We start from the raw sequence: 20,048 nt of genomic DNA, 5'->3' as shown, positions 1-20,048 counted from the left end.
GAAGCACCCGCGCCATCAGCTCCACCAGTATGCGACGCGACCCTGCTGCATCCTTCGTCGCCGCCTGCGCACGTGACACCCAAGACCAACGCCGAGACACACCGCGTCACGTGGAATTTTCATCGTCCGTCGAACTGTCCTCCTCTCTAGGGGGGGAGCCCTATGTAGCGGCAGCAGCATCGGCGTCGCACGAGAGATGACGTAGGCGCTCGCGCCTACACGAGGCACGAGCGGCTGGCACGCTCCGGCACGGCCTAGCGTTCCGAAGGAGATTATTAAAAGAATGCTACGCTGAGCGATCGCGTGTCGGTTCTTCCTCTCCTGCGTGAGCCTAAGACTTTAACGGTCTACGTGTTCGCTCGTCGCCATAAATACACTGTTGCGCCAAAAAAGGAAATAAAGACTTGGGAAGAAAGAGTACGAAACGACAGATTGAGCGCTGAAATGCTTTAGTTTGAGCAAAATACCCTGCGTCAATAACTTGGGTCGAAATCGAACCTGGGTATGTGGCTGAAGTTAGCGATATGTGGGATGTTAGCGATATGGGCCTCAAGTTCGTATGCTATGGTTTCTGTCCAGGCTTCGGTATAAAAATGATTTGGGCTGATTTTCATTTACTTGAAGTGCCACCTTGCTCCGAGTAGTTAATCATGTAGTCCCTGAGAGCTCACGTGGATACATCGTCAAGCTTCCTAAATGTTTTGCTGCTTCTGCCATCACGTCGTGGTGCAGATTTCGGGTTGAGGCTCGTAAGTTCATATATGTCTTCTGCCTCCGTAATAGGGGTATCAAGATTCTCGTTACCTAGGTAATCCGGGAGTCGTTCTTTATCCGCATCTCCAGCGTATATTTTTTGGAGCTCTCGAAAGAGCTCTTCTTCTGTACCGTCGCCGCTGTGTATAACTTTCTGTAGATTGTGTCTCTGCATTGTTTTGGTTTTCATATGGGAGGTTGTGGCCAAGTACTGCACTAGGGTGGCCAATCCTGCTCTGGTGAGGGACTGCGTTACCGGTTCTGGTCACCAGGGTCAAGCCGCACTCCAGGCCTCCTTGTGCAATTTTCTCAACACGCGCATTTTTTTTAATCCGGTGGGAAATTGCACGGCACCGGGATTCGGACCACGGTCCTCTTGCACGTGAGGCGGATGCTCTACCTCTACGCCACCGCTGCACCAGACAGGCCGCCATTGGAATCTCAACCTGGCAACGTTTAACGCTAGAACGTTATCTAGTCAGGCGAGTCTAGCAGTGCTATTGGAGGAATTAGAGGGCAGTAAATGGGATATAATAGGGCTCAGTGAAGTTAGGAAGACAAATGAAGCATATACAGTGCTAAAGAACGGGCACGTCCTGTGCTACCGGGGCTTAGCGGAGAGGCGAGATCTAGGAGTCGGATTCCTGAATAATAAGAATATAGCTGGTAACGTACAGGAATTATATAGCATTACCGAGAGGGTGGCAGTCTTGTCGTGAACCTTAATAAGAGGTGAAAATTGAAGGTCGTACAGGTCTACGCCCCTACATCCAGTCATGATGACCAGGAAGTCGAAAGCTTCTATGAAGACGTAGCATCGGCGATGGGTAGAGTGAAAACAAAATACACTATACTAATGGGTGACTTCAATGCCAAGGTAGGCAAGAAGCAGGCTGGAGACACGGCAGTGGGGGAATACGGCATAGGCACAAGGAGTAGCAGGGGAGAGTTATTAGTAGAGTTTGCGCAACAGAATAATATGCGGATAATGAATACCTTCCTCCGCAAGCGGGATAGCCGAAAGTGGACGTGGAGGAGCCCGAAGGGCGAGACTAGAAATGAAATAGACTTCATACTCTGCGCTAACCCTGGCATCATACAAAATGTGGACGTGCTCAGCAAGGTGCGCTGCTGTGACCATAGGATTAGCCGAGCCTGAGGAGGGAACGGAAGAAACTGGTACATAAGAGGCCGATAAATGAGTTAGCGGTAAGAGGGAAAATAGAGAAATTCCGGATCAACCTACAGAACAGGTATTCGGCCTTAACTCAGAAAGAGGACCTTAGTGTTGAAGGACAATCTTATGGGGATCATAAAGGAGTGTGCAATACAAGTCGGGGGTAACTCCGTTAGACAGGACGCCAGTAAGCTATCGCAGGAGACGAAACATATGATCAAGAAACGCCAATGTATGAAAGCCTGTAACCCTACAGCTAGAATAGAACTGGCAGAACTTTCGAAGTTAATCAGCAAGCGTAAGACAGCTGACATAAGGAAGTATAATATTGATAGAATTGAACATGCTCTCAGAAACGGAGGAAGCCTAAAAGCAGTGAAAAAGAAACTAGGAGTAGGCAAGAATCATATGTATGCTTTAAGAGGCAAAGCCGGCAATATCATTACTAATATGGATGAGATCGTTGAAGTGGCTGAGGCGTTCTATAGAGATTTATACAGTACCAGTGGCACCTACGACGATAATGGGAGAGAATAGTCTAGAGAAAATTGAAATGCCACAAGTAACGCCGGAAGAAGTAAAGAAAGCCTTGGGAGCTATGCAAAGGGGGAAAGCAGCTGGGGTAGATCAGGTAACAGCAGATTTGTTGAAGGATGGTGGGCAGATTGTTCTAGAAAAACTTGTCACCCTGTATACGCAATGCCTCATAACTTCGACTGTACCGGAATCTTGGAAAAACGCTTACATAATTCTAATCCATAAGAAAGGGGACGCCAAAGACATGAAAAATTACAGACCGATCAGCTTACTGTCCGTTGCCTACAAAGTATTTACTAAGGTAATTGCAGATAGAATCAGGAACACCTTATACTTCCGTCAACCAAAGGACCAGGCAGGATTCCGTAAGGGCTACTCAACAATAGACCATATTCACACTATAAATCAGTTGATAGAGAAATGTGCTGAATATAACCAACCCTTATATATAGCTTTCATTGATTACGAGAGAGCGTTTGATTCAGTTGAAACCTCAGCAGTCATGGAGGCATTGCGAAATCAGGGTCTAGACGAGCCGTATGTAGAAGTACTGAAAGATATGTATAGCGGCTCCACAGCAACAAAGCAACAAAATCACAATAAAGAAAGGCGTCAGGCAGGCAGATACGATCTCTCCAATGCTATTCACAGCGTGTTTACAGGAGGTATTCAGAGGCCTGGATAGAGAAGAATTGGAGGTAAGGGTTAATGGAGAATACCTTAGTAACTTGCGATTCGCTGATAATATTGCCTTGCTTAGTAACTCCAGGGACCAACTCCACTGCATGCTCACTGACCTGGAGAGGCAAAGCCGAAGGGTGGGTCTAAAATTTATCTGAAGAAAACTAATGTAATGTTTAACAGTATCGGAAGAGAACAGTAGTTACGATAGATAGCGAAGCACTGGAAGTGGTAAGGGAATACATCTACTTACGACAGGTAGTGACTGCGGATCCGGATCATGCGACTGAAATAATCAGAAGAATAAGAATGGGCTGGGGTGCGTTTGGCAGGCATTCTCATATCAATAACAGCAGGTTGCCATTATCCCTCAAGAAAAAAGTACATAACAGCCGTGTCTTACCAGCACTCATGTACGGGGCAGAAACCTGGAGACTTGCGAAAATGGTTTTACTTAAACTGAGGACGATGCGACGGGCTATGGAAGGATGAATGATGGGTGTAACGTTAAGAAATAAGAAAAGAGCAGATTTGGTGCAGGAACTAACGCGAGTTAATGACATCTTAGTTGAAATCACGAAAAAGAAATGGGATGGGCAGGACATGTAATGAGGAGGGAAGATAACCGATGGTCATTAAGGGTTACGGACTGGATTCCAACGGAAGAGAAGCGTAGCAGAGGGCGGCAGAAAGTAAGGTGGGCGGATGAGATAAAGAAGTTTGCAGGGACAACATGGCCACAATGTGTACATGACCGGGGCAGTTGGAGAAGTATGGGAGAGGCCTTTGCCCTGCAGTGGGCGTAACCAGGCTGATGATGATGATGATGAGGACGATTGTTTTTGTACTGCCGGGGTCCAAGAGGTATCGGAGAACGTTCGGTCTTGGGTATTCCTATCTTTCTCTCCATCCAGTCGCACGTAGCTTCCCACTTTTGTTGGGTTCTCTTATTTGCATATATCTCGATTTTCTTGTTGAATTACACAATTGTCTTCCTTATTTTTCGATGATGTTTTTGCTTTTCCATCTTTTCAGCGTACTACCTTTCGCTTCCTGCATGTGCGATAGTTTGCTATCCATCTCCTCTATCGCTGCATCTTCTGGAGCAGTTTTGGACAGCTCGTTTAATGCTTTCTTGTAGTTTGTCTGCCTATTTCTCGATGTCTGTTATAGTTTCTTCCACATCATCTTGTCGAATTTCGCCGCAAGAGTCCCATTCCACAAGGTTTAGTTCTCTACCCCTCTTTTTCCTTATGCCTGCTTGTACCGTTGTGACGACGATGTAGTGGTCACTATCTACACTTTCCTTCATGTTTGTGAACTGAGAATCTGCTACATTCTTCGTAAATGTGAGATCCGGAGCCGCGTCGTTGCTTTTGCTGTTTCCTATTCTGGTTGGTGCCTGAGGGTCAGTTATGAGCGTTAGTCCTTCCTTTTGAGCGTCTGCTCATAGGCTTCGGCCTTTAATGTTCTCTATGCTGCATCCCCAAGCCGCCTGTGGCGCGCTAATATCGCTGACCTCGACTAGCGCCTCTTGGTCCGCTACGCCCAAAGCTTTGAGGAAGATTGGGCCGAATTTCGGCTTGTGTCAGGATGGATTGTACATGTTAAGAATAAATAGACTTCCATCCTCTTTGCGGGAGGGGATTATTTCAATCAGGACGTGGTCCATGTTGCGCATATCGGTATCGTGCTCGACAGCCCAGAGGTTTCTGTATCTCAGCGTCGTGACGGTTGCTTCTCACCGGAAGCACTGTAAGATTTATACCCCGATAATTTTGCAATGCCCCCGGTTTCCTGCAAGGCAATGACATCTGGCGTCGCCTTACTTGTGACGAACTGCTGAAGATTTCCTAGGTGTACCTTGTGGCGCAAAATACATTTCTTGAAAAGGGACAGAAGAAAGGAAGATAGTGAAGCACTGTGTTTTGCGTCCCAATGTATACCTAGGAAATCTAAGCACCAACATGCTCAAGAAGAAGTCCTTTTGGACCTCTTCGCTTGCGACGATACCCGCAGCAGTTCCAGTGCCATATTGCGTGTTGGTTACGCGGCTCCATGTTGATTTATCTGTTCTCCGGTGGCCTTGCTATATTCTAGCGCATTCGGTCTGCTATACGGTTTGCTTTTAAACGGTCCCGCGCCTGCCGGGCGAATATCGCTTGGTGTGCTTTCTAGTAGCGCTACTCTATTTTCTAATCCATCGAATCGTTGTTTGATCTCTACATACATGTTTGTGATTTGTTGCTGTAAGCCATCGAACATTTCTTTAAGCGGCTCCATAACATCGCTGATTGCAAAGAGGCTCATTTCCTAATCCGTTTCTTGCTCCATCCTTTTGTGTGGTGATGTTTCCCCATTCGCTTGTGTGGGAACAGGTGTTGGAGCTCGACTAGGCGTCGACGTTGTACTGGCGGACGGTGTGTTGCCATTTCTTTTTGTTGCGGAAGCTTCGTGTTTTGTGCCCTAAGCTGCTTGATCTCATCTTTAAGCGTTGCATTCTCTCGGGTAATTTGTGGTAACTTGTTTCTAATCTGTGTCATTTCCTGTTCTTATTTATTTATTTATTGAATACTGCGGACACGTGGTCCAAACAGGGGGGGGGGGCGACATATGGTACATACAACAAAAATCAGATTGACGAAACAAACAGAACAATGAAAAGCAAAATTATGAAGTGGATTCAATTTATACAATTCCATTCGGTTACAGTTCGAGGAAAAAATAAAACTTATATGTGTTTGTTCTTGCAAAGTTAGGGGTTAATGCATCATGTCTGCGGTGGCGTGTAGTTCTGGTTGATATCTGCGATAAATGTTCAGATGGGTCAGGGGATGAATTGTTAGTGTGAAGTAGTTTAATGAAATCAAGTCTCTGTTTTTTTCTTCTAAGTTCGAGTGGTTCAAGGTTGTTAATTTCCATAAGTTCAGTGGGGGAGTCACATCTGGAAAATTTTTAAAATGTAAATCTGACCGCTTTTATCTGAATTCTCTCAAGACTATTAATATTAGTTTTTGTGTATGGATCCCAAGCTATGCAAGCATATTCCAGCTCAGGTCTAATTAGGGAGATGTAGCATAGCATTTTAACGTTATATGGGGCTTAAGTTGGTCTCTCAACAGGCATAGTTTTCTGAAGGCTGAAGCGCAAGTGTTAGTTATGAGATCGTTCCATGATAGTGTATTGTTAAGGGTCGCTCCTAGGTATTTATAGCTGGTGACTTAATGAAGAGGTGGTGGACCCAACTTATATGTATAAAGCAGGGGTGAGTTCTTATGTGTCATTCGCAGTAGTATGCTTTTATCTGTGTTTAGTGTCATTCCTCAGCACCCGCACCATGCAAGAATATTATTTAAACTACAACACAAAGTAGTTTGATCATGGAGAGAAACAATATTTTTAAAAAACACAATCATCGGCAATCATCGGCAATCATCGGGCGGACCCCTCAGCTTTAGGCGATTGAGTAGCAGTGCTGGAGACCCTGCTTGCCCAACTTCCCTGCGCTTTGTCCCTGTCTTCCCATCGATTATTTCTCAAACCGGACCTCGACCTTGATCTCGTCCATGATCTGGCCCTGGACCTGTACCGTGCGCGACAGGCTTCACCGGTCTGTCTCGGGAAGGAAACGGAGTGGTCTCTTCCATAGTTTTCTCTGCTTGTTTCTTTGTCCGTTGAGGGCTACTTGCTCGCTACCGTCTCATGGTTATTGTTGTTGCTCCCTGTGGTTTCTTCGTAGTTGTGGTAGTAGTACTCTTCCTCTTCGAACTCTTATTCTTCCCCCCTCCGTCGCTCCCAGAGGCGTCTCCTGAGCAGGTGTGGTATCTTGTATTTGCCTTGCACTTTTTGTCTCCCGTGAGGTGGTCTTTGCCGCAGAGTTCGCACTCCACGTCGAAGCTGTGATCCTGCTGTGCATTCTTGCATCCACACCCCCGGAAAATTTTGTCTCCAGTATTGAGGCACACGTCAGTCCTGAGCCTTGTTCTTCCACATCCACAGCATACGTCGATGTGCTTTCTATACAACGAGCATTTGATAAGCATCGCTTCATATCCCACATATCTTGGGACGTGAAGACCTTCAAATAAAACAATCACGTTGTCTGTGTTACCGGTTCTCTTGGCGTACAGGACTCCAGGATTGCGCGGCGTTACCAGACATGTCACTATGTCCTACGGACTCTCCTCCTTGGATATACCTCAGATCCTCAGATCCCTTGGATGTCTTATCAGGAGCTGTTCTGCTAGCACTTTCTTCAAATTCTTCTTCTCCATAGCGTATTCAAATTATTCTTCTCCGTGAGTTTATTGATAGCCCCATATTTCCTGGCCCGGTCCTCGGAAGGCGTGCTGAGCACCACTATATCTTGCTTGCTGCTTATGCATATGCTGTCTTCCTCCGCGGTCTTTCGACCGACCCCGGCAGCATTGCGCAGGCAGCAGTAAATGCAATCCAGCTTGTAGTCCGATACGTTAGGTCCGCCACGTGGACGCACGATAATACTGTAGCATTGTTACGATGCAAAATTATTTCCGAGAAAACGAGTTCCCTTTGCACTTCGAGCCAAACTAATTTATAATCGACTGCGAATATTTATGAACTGGCATCTATGAACGTAAAGTTGCCATTCCTTCTTAGAGTACGTGCACTTCTTATGTCAAGTTACGACTACTTCTTTTGAAAGAAGGATAAATCATTCTTTTTTATTTCGCACGATATACTGCGCTGCAGGGAACGTAATTTATTCATTTATTTCAACATACTGCAGCTAGATGGGCTATGGCAGGAGTGGGGATAAGAAAATACAGATAGCAAAATAAGCATAAAGCAAGAAATAAAAAATAGTGCAAGAATAAAAGAAATTAGTCGTGAATATACATGAGAAATTTGATTATTGAACGGCACCGGGAGAAGCATTCCACAGTTACAGAGTGTAGACAAGGACACTATTCAGACGCATCGGTGCGGTGAAGAAACAGAGACGTTTAACTTATACTGGTGTCTAGTGGATGCAGGTCTAGCGGGTGGGGTTTAGCTCTTGAGCAGAGGAAGTCGAGGTGAGTTAATCAGAGTACGGAAAAATTTCACCTATTCGACGTGACAAGGGGAAGAGAGATGGAAAAGCTGAAGATTGCGAAGATGCCAAATAGATAAAAAATACGTGTTGTAGCGAAGATAAATGAAATTACAGCTTCCAGACAAACTCAGTTTTGCCGATATGAGATGTTTTGTGTGAGTTGCACAGAACCTAGGCCAGACTCGAGTGCTCGACGAACTAATGTTCTGTAGTCAAGTTGGGATCAGTGGCGCGAAAGCGGCTAAAGCTATGCTGCACCACCAACAAGGTGCTATGAAATCAAATTTGAAATGAACAATAGTTATGTTGTTCTACAGCTTGTGCAAAAGCCGGTGTTGTCCTAAAATTTAGGCACGCCAGGTATTGGCACTACTGGGTGAGTTCCCAAACTAAGGCAGGTGTAAAGTTCTGTGTAATTTATATAAACTTTGCAAAACATTTTGCCTGTGAATTTTAATATGTATACATATCAGTAAAATGTGCGTAACTGTTAGCGGTTTTTCGCACTTGACGCATGTCGGTACGTCTTCTTTTTAAAGAAAACGTTGCATGTGACGTGCGTGTGGCCTATTCGTGGTCACTATAGAATTACTTCAATAAGCAGTTCTTGGTGATTGCATGACCTCCATTCGCCAAGCACGGGTTTAGTGAGATGTACCTTCTTGTCTGCGCAAGAGCCCCATTCCTGTTGCGATTTTGACGTTCGTTAGGCCCTTGGACGCCGCCATGGATGCGCATTTATTTTCTCCTTCATTATCCATTATGGCAACATGGCTACGGACCGAACAGAAGCGAATTGATGTTCCCTATTTGTTAGAAGCCACCGTGTCTAAGACATCCCCTAGCTGACCAAGGGGCGCCGCAAAACGACGAAGGCGGGAACACGCAGGGCAGCGCTGTAGCACTGGTTCACACTCGGAGCTCGGGTGCAAAGCCTTCGGTGTACTTGGCGAATCAGTGTAGATGACGGCATATTTTGCTTGTCAGTGATAATCTTTCTCGCTGGAGTCCATATGGCATAAACTTGGGCAGTGAAAACAGGAGCATACTGTGGTAATCGAATACTTCTTTCCAACTTTTTCTTTACGGCCGCCACACCCACGTGTTCTGTTGTTTAGAACCATCTGCTTAAAAATTTGTTTAATTGTTATATTTCTCTTGAATAGCACGTAAATATTTTATATTGTGTTATTGCGGTGTGTCTTTTATCTTTAGATGTGTCAATGTGAAATTTGTATTATCGCATTACACCACAATGCACTCCCGTGCATTTAGGAAAATAACTTAAGACACGGATTCTGAGGTAAAACTTGTGCGTAAAACAGGGTGGAGGCTTTCGTCAGTTTTCGTAGGCACTTCCGGTCAATTTCAGCGACCAATGGCTTTGCTTTAGAAGTTCCGAATAAATCCAAGTTCCACGATGAATTCGATTCTGTACAAGTTCTCCCTCTATTTCTCTGCACAGATAGTGAGCTTCGCACTGAGCAGCCTCGGCGGCGTGCTGTGCCTGGTGGCCGCCGCCTTCTTGGTGCTGCACGTGCTGCTGTACATCGACCGGTACGCGCAGTGCCGCGACGACCCGATGCGCCGGCAGTGCCTGTGCGCTCTCGACGGAGGGGCCGCGCGCTTCTACCGATACGACAGGGTCACCTGCCTGCAGGTAACGGGCGCGTTCTGCGCGGCTGGCATGTCCCGCGCTTACGGTAGCTCCAGCTAAATAGAGCGGTAAATTAGTCACTGCCCCGGAGGAACAGGCCTATGGATAATCGCGCACCGACAAATAAGATTTAAAGTTGGGTTTTCTTAATAAAAGAAACTACGACCAAAGTTGGAGCATAGAAAAATTTGAATCTAAAACAAAACCAAAAAATTCACCGATGATTACGACAGTCCATAACGCGAAATTTGAGCGCAGCTCTATACGTGTTTTCATTCCGCGATATATTGTTACGCAAGGATAGAAGGAGGGAAAGGAAGAAGAAGATTGCGAGACGGTTGCTGCTGCGTGTTGTCGTTGCTCAGTCATCTTATCTACATTGACTCTCCTTGTATACATATTCTAAATACAGTCTGTCTGAACTCCCAACATACCCGTAACATATTGGTGGTAGATGATAGGTCGCTCTGTTTGAAACGGGGCTCCGCAGTGGATGTCGCATCACCATCCCCACCATGAATGACGGTGAGCACGCGGGATCAACGTCGTTGCCGGCTCCAACGTCACCGTCACCAGCTACGTTGCTGTCGCCTTCGGTGGTGGTTGCGCAACCCAAGGATCCTGTATATACTGTGGGACCGATGGCGCCGACGTTGAAGAGTAGGCGGCTATATATGAATGCGTGGGTGGAATCAACAGATGAGACTCAACGCTTATCCCAGCTAACCTGTTGTTCAACATAAGATACATGGCAATGGTGCGTTACGAAAACCACGAAGAGAAGCTAACCAGCTGGCACCAATACAAAGAGGTGACAGAGTTGTTTGGCAAACTAGCCGGCCGTAACATTGCCGCGAAGCAGGAAGTGGCCTGCCGTGCCGATCTCGACATGACAGAAGCTGAGAAGTTCGGGCGCGTGTTCAAGGGAATTGCTGACGACGCCTTCAGTCTGCTCATGTGCAAAAACTGCTCTACAGTTGATGCTATCATAAACGAGTGGTGACAGTTCGAGCAGGCCAAAAACCGACATGTCCTGCAACCATTCGCCAGACTTCCCAATACTGCCGCGACGTTGATGTGTGACGATCAACCCGCACAGTAGCATGCGTCGCAATCAGAGGACAGGTTGCGAAACGTTTCACGCGAACTGGATGCGATGGCACCCGCAGCTTCTGTTCACGTAGCCCTGACGCTACCCTTTTTTCAGTTCTCCTGGTACAAGCCATCATTCGCCAGGAGCGTTAAAAACATTGCTCTACATTCTGTCTGCACGGTCGCCAACCCCAGAGCCAACGAACACACTTGTACTACTTTCTCTCCACCCGCACGCTTCTCTCCGCGTTATCGCAGCCGGGCTGAGTGGAGAACGGCAGACGACCAGCCGATATGTTTCACCTGTCGCCGCATTGGTCATGTCGCCCGACACTGTCGCAGCTTGTGGCCCTCAACACCTCACACGCAGACCGACCTCAACCTTTTAACGCGACAGCGTTAAGGAGCTCGTGTCGCAGAAAAGCCGGTGTCGTCGGCGTCGGCGTCCGCGGCGTTGACCGTGAGCGATAAATCACGGCAGGCACTCATTAAATAAAAAGCAACTTCCAAGATGGGCTGGGTGGGAATCGAACCAGGGTCTCCAGAGTGTGAGACGGAGACGCTACCACTCAGCCACGAGTTCGATGCTTCCAAGAGGTACAAACGCGCCTCTAGTGAATGCGGTGTTGCCTTCGAAACGAGCCGTGGAAAGTTATACTGCGGTGTATATCGGTAATTATGAACATGTAACTTACAGAAGTCGCAATTACACGAGTAGCGAAGTGCGTTTCGCTGCATTTCTTCTGCGCTTTCCGCACACGCAGAGCCATCTTGCGGCAAACACAGAAGACCCCCTCCTCTCCATGTATGGCGCTGCCCCGACAGATAGCGCCACGCGCGCATTGGAGCTGTCGCGGCTCGGACTCTCTCCCCTGACAACGCTTCGCCTGGCTCCCTAAGCGTCCTTCCTTTCTTTAGATCACTATCTGTCTATCTCTCTGCCCGTGCCGATCACGACGTTTGGCTGGCGTGCATCATTTCCCCCTCCGAGAGATACGGAGTTCTCTGGTTCGTTCCGCTTGCTCAGGCGCACGTTTCGTTGCTGCGCCGAACGCCGCGTTGCTTGACCATATGGCTCGACGCTCACCGCGTCCGATGCGGGGCGCCTCGTAAGTGATGGCTGCCCTGTAGCCCATTGTCTTACACCCCTTGGTGGGTCGACGGGAACGCTGTCGCGTTCCACTCTTGAAGGCGAAGCTTAAGCGTCCTCCAATTTTTTTATATAAGTGGCCGCAATGCTTTGCCCACCGCGGAGTCTAACAGCGCCGACAACTCTGCTAGAAACACGTGGTACAGTCGCTCTCCATCGCCTCGCGGACACCAGTGTCCTTCACCGGAAACACGTCACCGATCTTCCCGTTCGCCGCAGCCATGTCGCCTTTCGTCCCCTGTGGCTTTTGCCAGCACCATTTCGGAAAACTAAGAAATGCAGCTCTCGCAGGTAATGCTGCAGCAAATCTGCCCTCTGATCAAACTGTTCAAGCATTCGTCGAGACGGGAGCCAACGTCTACGTAGGAGGAGTGCTGTCTTACGTAGACGTTTAAAGAAGGTCATCACCCCAGCAGCTTCGCGAGTGCTGTGTGTGGCCGACAGCGGCGTGCTGAATGGAATGTGTACTGCGCGTTTAGGTATAGCCGGCCACCCTACTTCTGCTCTCTGAGCTGTGATCGACAACTGCCCTCACAAGGTTGTCTTTGGATTGAACTTTTTATCCAATAATTCTTCTCTCATCGGCCACGCAGCCGGCATTCTTCAGTTGGAACTGCCTCAACTCGCCGATGCTCCGAGCACCACCCCACCGCACTTGTGCTCGCTTCACGATGTGCGTATGTAACCCGAGGCAGTCACTTACGTCACTTTGACCTCACAGTCACAGGTTCCTGACGGTGAATCGTCGACGTGCTTTTGAACCAGAACGTTGCTGTTCCGCATACGATTGTCACGGTTACTAATAACGACGTCGTTCTACCGCTTCTGAATTTCAGCCTATGTCCTCAAGTTCTTCCGGCCGGCATGTTCTTGGCCAGCATTTTGACATTGACATTGAGAGTTGGAATGCTGAGAGTGGTTTATTAGCGTTAATTGCAGCTCACACCTCTGGTTCGTTAACGGATGATTTCACCAATATGATTGCTGCTGACCTCACCACGCACATGCGTCTCCTGCTCGAATCGTACAGTGATGTCTTTGATTTCGGCGACAGGCCTTTTAAACATCTGTTGTTCACCACCATATTGACCCGTATACTTGATCGGGCGACCACGTTTCGCCGCCTAACAAACGTTATCGCACAGCGCGGGACACGCCTCCATGTATCCGAAGTTTCTGGAAAGTTATCGATGCTTCTATCCGGCTGTCTGTTGTCGCCGAGCCTTGTGTTATCTGATTTCATCGCGTGACGCGTATGGTGTAGAACTTTGTGGAAGGCACGCGGGTCCCAACGATTAGTCTGGAACATTCGACGACTGCTGTATAAAAGCCGATGCGCTTGACCCGCTGATCAGATTTTTCGACGATCGCTGGCCGTGTTCGCCGCTATCGTTGTGCTATAAGTGTAGCCTGTTTTTTTTTTTTTTGGGGGGGGGGGGGCGCAGGTTCGCCCAATAAACGTTAGTTTTGTCTTTCACAGTATTGCTACTGTGTTCTTGAACCTCACCACCACGTGACATCTGGTGGAGGTGCAGGGTAAGTCCGGTCATGAAAGGTAATTCTTGCCGTGCAGATCCCAGTCGGCGTAATGAAGTGTCATCCCGCGGTCCGAATTTGAGGGCCTTCCCATGCAGTCTGAACCTTCTTCAACTGGGAGGCGGTGGGTCCACTCATGACGGAGTAATCGGCTCCTGTGTCTACTAAGGCGGTGACTGCGTGGCCGTCGAGAAGCACGTCGAGGTCGATGGTTCTTTGTCGTGCGTTACTGTTAGGTCTTGGCGTCGGATCACGGCTGCGTCGCGTTGACCTGTGACTGGTACGTGGCGTCGTCAGGTTGTCTTTTCGTCGTCGTACTCTTTGCTTCTAGACTTCGTCGGGACGGCGGCGTGTCGTTATGTCGTCGAAGTAGTCTATTCGGCGTCTTCGTCGGTGGCGGAGGATCTTCGTCAGTTCGACGAGGAGCAACCGCACCTCCATCGGTTGCTGCTTTTATTTTTCCGGATATGGGCTGACGGACCGGCCCCGGGCTGGGCCAGTGTATGGTCGGCGCTGCGGCGACAGGTAGCGGCCTGGTGACGGCGAACGGGAAGGTCGTCGAGGGCTCCACTGTGTGGCGGCGAGGTAGTGGGCGATATCGCGAGGTCGTTCGCCAATCTGTGGCCGCGGCGCGGTAACGGCGAAACCTCGCAGTCCCATCTCCCGGTATGGGCATCGGCGGTACACATGGCCGGCTTCTCCGCAGTGGTAGCAGAGCGGGCGGTGGTCGGGGGCGCGCCAAACGTCAGCCTTCCTTGGAATGCCGTGTGGGTTGACGGGTTGGCGTGCTGGCGGCGGGGGTGGTGGTGGACGATGGAACTGTGTCGTCACTGGGCCCTGCCGTGGGTGCGGAGGGGGAACGTGACGGCGGGCTACGGCGGCGTATGTCATCGCTTGCGGCTGAGGCTGCGGCGATTCGGGGGCTACTCGGAGTTGTTGTTGGAACTCCTCACGCACGGCGTCGGCAATCGAAGTGACTTGAGGCTGTGATGACGGGAACAGCTTCTGTAGCTCCTCTCGCACAACCGCTCGGATAGTCTCGCGCAGGTCGTCGGTGGCAAGCGACTTAACTCCCGCGTAGATTGTCTAGTTCGGGCGGCGGTCGAATTGCTGGTTTCGCATCTCGAGTGTCTTCTCGATGCTGGTGGCCTCGCGAAGAAACTCGTCGACGGTCTTTGGTGGGCTTCGTACCATTCCGGCAAAAAGTTCCTCCTTCACATCACGCATGAGTAGGCGGAGTTTCTTTGCCCCGGGCATTTCAGGGTCGGCGTGGCGAAATAGATGGCTCATTTCTTCCGTAAAAATGGCAACGTTCTCGTTTGGTAGCTGCACTCGGGCATCCAGCACAGCTTCGGCCCTTTCCTTGCGCACGACATTTGTAAACGTGCGCAGGAAAGGGCCCACTGGCTATGAGGTCGTGCCAGACGGAATTTCGCATTCATAGCGGCCCCGCGCACGATCTGAATTGATACACGTGGTGCGTCTGAAACCCTTTTACGGACGCCGACGAACTTTCTTATTGTGTTGTTTTCTTTGCTACGGGTGCTTTCCTTTATTACTTTCGTTTGTATGCAGCATCGGGTCGATGCTTTTTAAGAGGGGGGTATTGACACGTGTACTTATCTTTATCGGGCGACCACGTTTCGCCTCCTAACAAATGTTATCGCACAGCGCGGGACGCGCCTGCATGTATCCGAAGTGTCAGGAAAGTTATCGATGCTTCTATCCACTGTCTGTTGTCGCCGAACCTTGTGTTATCAGATTTCATCGCGTGACGCGAATAGTGCCGAACTTTGTGGAAGACACGCGGGCGACGCGGGTCCCAACGATTAGTCTGGAACATTCGACGACTGCTGTATAAAAGCCGACGCGCTCGACCCTCTGATCAGATTTTTCGACGATCGCCGACCGTGTTCGCCGCTATCGTTGTGCTATAAGTGTAGCCTTTTTATGTGGGCGCAGGTTCGCCCAATAAACTTTAGTTTTGTCTTTCACAGTATTGCTACTGTGTTCTTGAACGTCACCACCACGTGACAATATAAACACTGGAGCACAAATCTATTCGTCGGCGTCCCTTTCGTGTACCGCATGCTGATCGTATAGTCACCGAATCAGAAGTGGACGAAATTCTCCGCAAACGGGTCATTGAACCACCAGCAAGCCATGGGCTTCGCCTATCGTCTTTGTTGAAAAAAAAAGATAGTATCTGGCATTTCCGCGTTGATTATCGCCACTTAAACAAGATCACTCGAAAAGAAGTCTAACCACTACCAGGCATCGATGACGCCTTTGACTGCTTGCACGGAGTTAAATACTACTCGTCCGTCGATCTTCGATTCGGCTACTGGCAGATTTCAGTTGAGGAAATGGACCATACGAAGACATGATTCATCACGCCGGATGGTTTATATCAGTTGAAAGTCATGGTCTTTGGCCTGTGCAATGCTCTTGCCACATTGGAACTGATAATGGACTCTCTTCTGCGACACTACAAGTGGACCACCTGTCTTTGTTACCTTCACGACGTTAGTGTTTTTCTCCCACGTTCAGCAGCCACTTTACCAGACTCGCTGCCATTCTTGCGGTCTTCCGAAATGCCGGCCTCCAACTGAACTCCACGAAATGTCAATTAGGGCGCCGTCAAATAACCGTGTTGGAGCACTTTGTAGACACATCTGGCGTAAAGGAAGATCCCCAAAAACTGCTCGCTGTTCGCAGTTTCCATGTGCCACGTTCTGCTTCTGACGTGCGCTGCTTCTTCGGCCTGTGTTCTTACTTTTGCCGTTTCGTAAAGAACTTCACCGATGTTGCGCGTGCCTTTCACAGATCATTTAAAGCACACGCCATTCTCATGGGGCCCAGAGCAGGGTAACCGTTCGCCGCTCTCATCGGGTGTCTGACCAGCCCTCCCATACTTGCCCACTTCAATCCGTCTGCACCGACCGAAGTCCACACTGACGCAAGCGGCCACGGCATCGGCATTCTTCTCGCCCAGTAGCAGAATGGGTACCGAGTGCGTGATAGCTTACGCCAGCCGCCTGCTGTCACCTGCCGAGAGAAATTACTCCGTCACAGAACGGGATTGCTTGGATTTAGTTTGGGCTGTCACCAAATTCCGCCCATGATTGTACGGCCGCACGTTTTCGGTCGTCACAGACCACCACACCCTCTGCTGGCTGTCTTCCCTCCGGGACCTGACAGCACGGCTTCGTCGTTAGGCTTGGCGGCTGCAAGAATTCATTTATTGCCAACTACAAGTCTGGACGTAAGAACCGGTGTCGTACGCGGTCGTATGTACGCAAAACTGCAAGGTGTCCAACCGTCGGTGCATCGTGAAGTTGTTCCAGAACGACGGATGGGAGATGACGAAGAAGCACAAGGAGGAACTCAGGGCCGTCAGGGTTGATATTGCGGCGGACAAGGACGCTGACTGCCTCTCTCGTAACCACGTGAATCCTTCAGATCCTGCTGCGCATGATCCGCTGACCTGCGTGATAGCTTTTACTGACATGACCCACATACGCCCTGAACAACAACGCGACGATTCCTTACAGGCCATCATCGCCGGAGTGCAATCGGGCAGCACCGACGGCACGGGCCGCATGTTCGTGCTGCACGACGGCATCCTCAACCGCCGCAATATCAACCCTGACGGCCCTGAGTTGCTCCTTGTGCTTCCTCGTCATCTCCGATCCGTCGTTCTGGAACAACTTCACGATGCACCGACAGTGGGACACCTTGGAGTTATGCGTACATACGACAGCGTACGACACCGGTTCTTCAGGCCGGGTCTCTACCACTCTGTGCGTCGTTACGTCGCAACTTGCGAAATGTGTCAGCGCCGGAGGAAACCTTCCCTGGCGCCTGTCGGACGACTCCATCCGATTGAAGTTCACTCTTAACCTTTCTTTCGCGTAGGCCTCGATCTGCTTGGCCCTTTTCCGACGAGAACTAGAGAGAAAATGTGGATCGCTGTCGCTACTGATTACGCGACACGCTACGCGATAGCAAAGGTGTTGCCGACTAGCTGCGCAAGTGACGTCACCGATTTTCTGCTCCACGACGTCATTCGCCGCCACGGTGCACATCGACAGTTACTTACAGACCACGGCCACTTGTTCTTGTGTCCAGTTGACGACCTCCTCCGCTCTTGTGCCCCTGAGCACAAGCTGTCCACCGCCTACCACCCGCAAACGAACGCTTCTTGCGGAACGTCTCAACCGAACACTCACAGAGACGCTGTAGTTGTATGTCTCCAACGATCACCGTGAATGGGACACCACGCTGGCCTACGTGACATTCGCATATAACTCGTCCTAACATGACACCATAGGATATTCACCGTTTTATTTTTTGTATGGTCGTGACCCCACATTGCCCTTTCGCACCATCCTCCCTTTTGTGCCATGTGTTGCAACTCAGTACGCTCGTGAAGTCACTGATCGCGCTCACATGGCACGTCAAGTCGCCCACTCTCGTTTATTAGTCTCGCAGCGTACACAAAAAGATCGTTGCGACCGCTGCCCTCGCTATGGTAATAGTTTCTGCAAATTTAGAATTAGAGGGCAGTAAATGGGATATAATAGGGCACAGTGAAGTTAGGAGTGCTAGAAAGCGGGCACGTCCTGTGCTACCACGGCTTAGCACGCTGCTCCTTACGTCAGCATGCCGTCGGGTCGGCCTCTCTCAGAAGCTCAAAACGTAGGACATTACTAAGTCCTACGTCAAGTAAACGACCTCAATTACGAGATTTCGCCGTTAGAGTTTGATCCATCCTCAAGTCCAATGCCGGTTGACATCGTGTACGTTTCGCTGCCGAAGCCATACTTCGCTCGCAATTCTTCGCCTACCATGCGCCGAGGCGGCGCTTCAGCACCTTGGGGTCCTGTTACGGAAGGATAAAAGAAGGGAAAGGAAAATTAAGATCGTGCGCTAGCTGCTGCGTGTTGCTGCTGGTCAGCCGTCTTAACTACACTGACTCTGCTTGAACATATATCGTAAATACAGTCCGTCTATATACTCTCAACATCCCCGTAATGACATTCACTGGCGCCGGCAACCTGTCTCGCGCGGCGCGGTGCACATGGAGCGATGTCTGGCTCAGTAATCTGCAGATCGCAAGAGGCAGGGCCTGGGTGACGTGTGGCAGTCGCCGCAGACACGCGTCACCTAGGCTGCGCGTGTCTGGCTGCCGCACTACCCTTATTTTCACCATGCATTGCATTCACCATGCCCTTCTCCTCCACTTTCCTCCCCGCGTCTTTCATTCCCCGCTCAGCTCCGCGTCCTTCATCCTTCGCTAAGCTTACTCGCTCAGTTATGACGACGCGGTCGGCTAACCACGCTCTAAAAAAATACGGACCAGATGCTGTGGGGCATGTTCTACAGCATTCCACAAAAACTTGCTATCGGGGCAGCTGAAGAAGCTACTGTCTCGTCAGGTGTTGTGGAATTTGAGAACGCACGTGGCGCGAATTCTGAAACGGTAATCGACCTCCTAATCGTATATTCGCAGTCCCTCTACGTCTGCTTTATTGCGACAACTTTTCTGAAAAACCATGGTATTTGATCACGAATCGCTGCAGCCCTTGGTGGCCATGCGAAAGCAAAAAACGAAGGAGCCGTGTGGAAACGGCATGTGGTGTGATGCTTCAAGCACATGGCTGATTTTCTTTTTTGTTTACCTCCTGCCCAACTGACCGACAATGAAAAGGTGGAGGCGCTTAGGAAGTTTAACAACGAGTACCACGGGCTACTTTTTATCTTCGAGCTACTGCTTCAAGACCACGTCTAACGTCTGGACTGGAGCAGTGTCTTTGACAATGAGCACACTTGCTGGAGAAGACAAGTAGCGAGAAATTAATTTAGTCTTGCCGCTTTGGACGCCACAAAATGTAAGACACTCTAAAAGAGTTGCCACTGCATGCATGTTGGAGGCGACTACTAAGTCTTCTGGACGAACAGTAGAAGCCAATGAATGCTGCCATGCATATTGAGCGCCATAGAAACGAATAGCTAGTAGTGTTTGCCTAGTAGTGATAACCGGCTATACGGTCAAAGCGGAGGGAAGTGAATCCGGTCTCAAATACCGGTTGTCCGGTTATCAGCACTTTAAGAAACGAATGTTGAGGATGTCCATTTTAAATAACCGCTTAGCCAGATATGTGCACATTTGGATCTACTAGATTTTCCAGCGCCAACTATTTTAGTCCAAGCGCCAGTGAATTTAATTCAGCTACCACAGATTTATTCTGAGCCCCAAATAATTTATTCCAAAGATGCATTTGAGGAGCAGTTCTAGGATGTTCAAATTAATTACGAAACGTTTTCGCCGACCGAGAATAACCGAAGAGCTTTCTTGATGAGCGCTGTCATGTGACTACAACAG

The 20,048-nt window shown here is 49.3% G+C and overlaps 1 protein-coding gene across 4 annotated transcripts in view; it reads left to right on the top strand.

Annotated features, from left to right (window-relative positions):
* LOC135897809 (sarcospan-like) overlaps positions 1-20,048 on the top strand; it is a 297,173-nt gene that overhangs the window by 242,804 nt on the left and 34,321 nt on the right. For all 4 annotated transcript variants that reach the window (XM_065426514.2, XM_065426511.2, XM_065426515.1 and 1 more), the window contains one exon: positions 9,691-9,885. In XM_065426514.2, the coding sequence (XP_065282586.1) occupies positions 9,691-9,885 (195 nt within the window). The remainder of the gene's footprint in view (positions 1-9,690; positions 9,886-20,048) is intronic.

The sequence above is a fragment of the Dermacentor albipictus genome, chromosome 7 (genome assembly GCF_038994185.2).
Source record: "Dermacentor albipictus isolate Rhodes 1998 colony chromosome 7, USDA_Dalb.pri_finalv2, whole genome shotgun sequence".
NCBI classification, from domain to species: Eukaryota; Metazoa; Arthropoda; class Arachnida; order Ixodida; family Ixodidae; genus Dermacentor; species Dermacentor albipictus.
The sequence above is the reverse complement of the archived record's forward strand: the minus strand, read 5'-3'. Positions and strand labels throughout refer to the sequence as shown.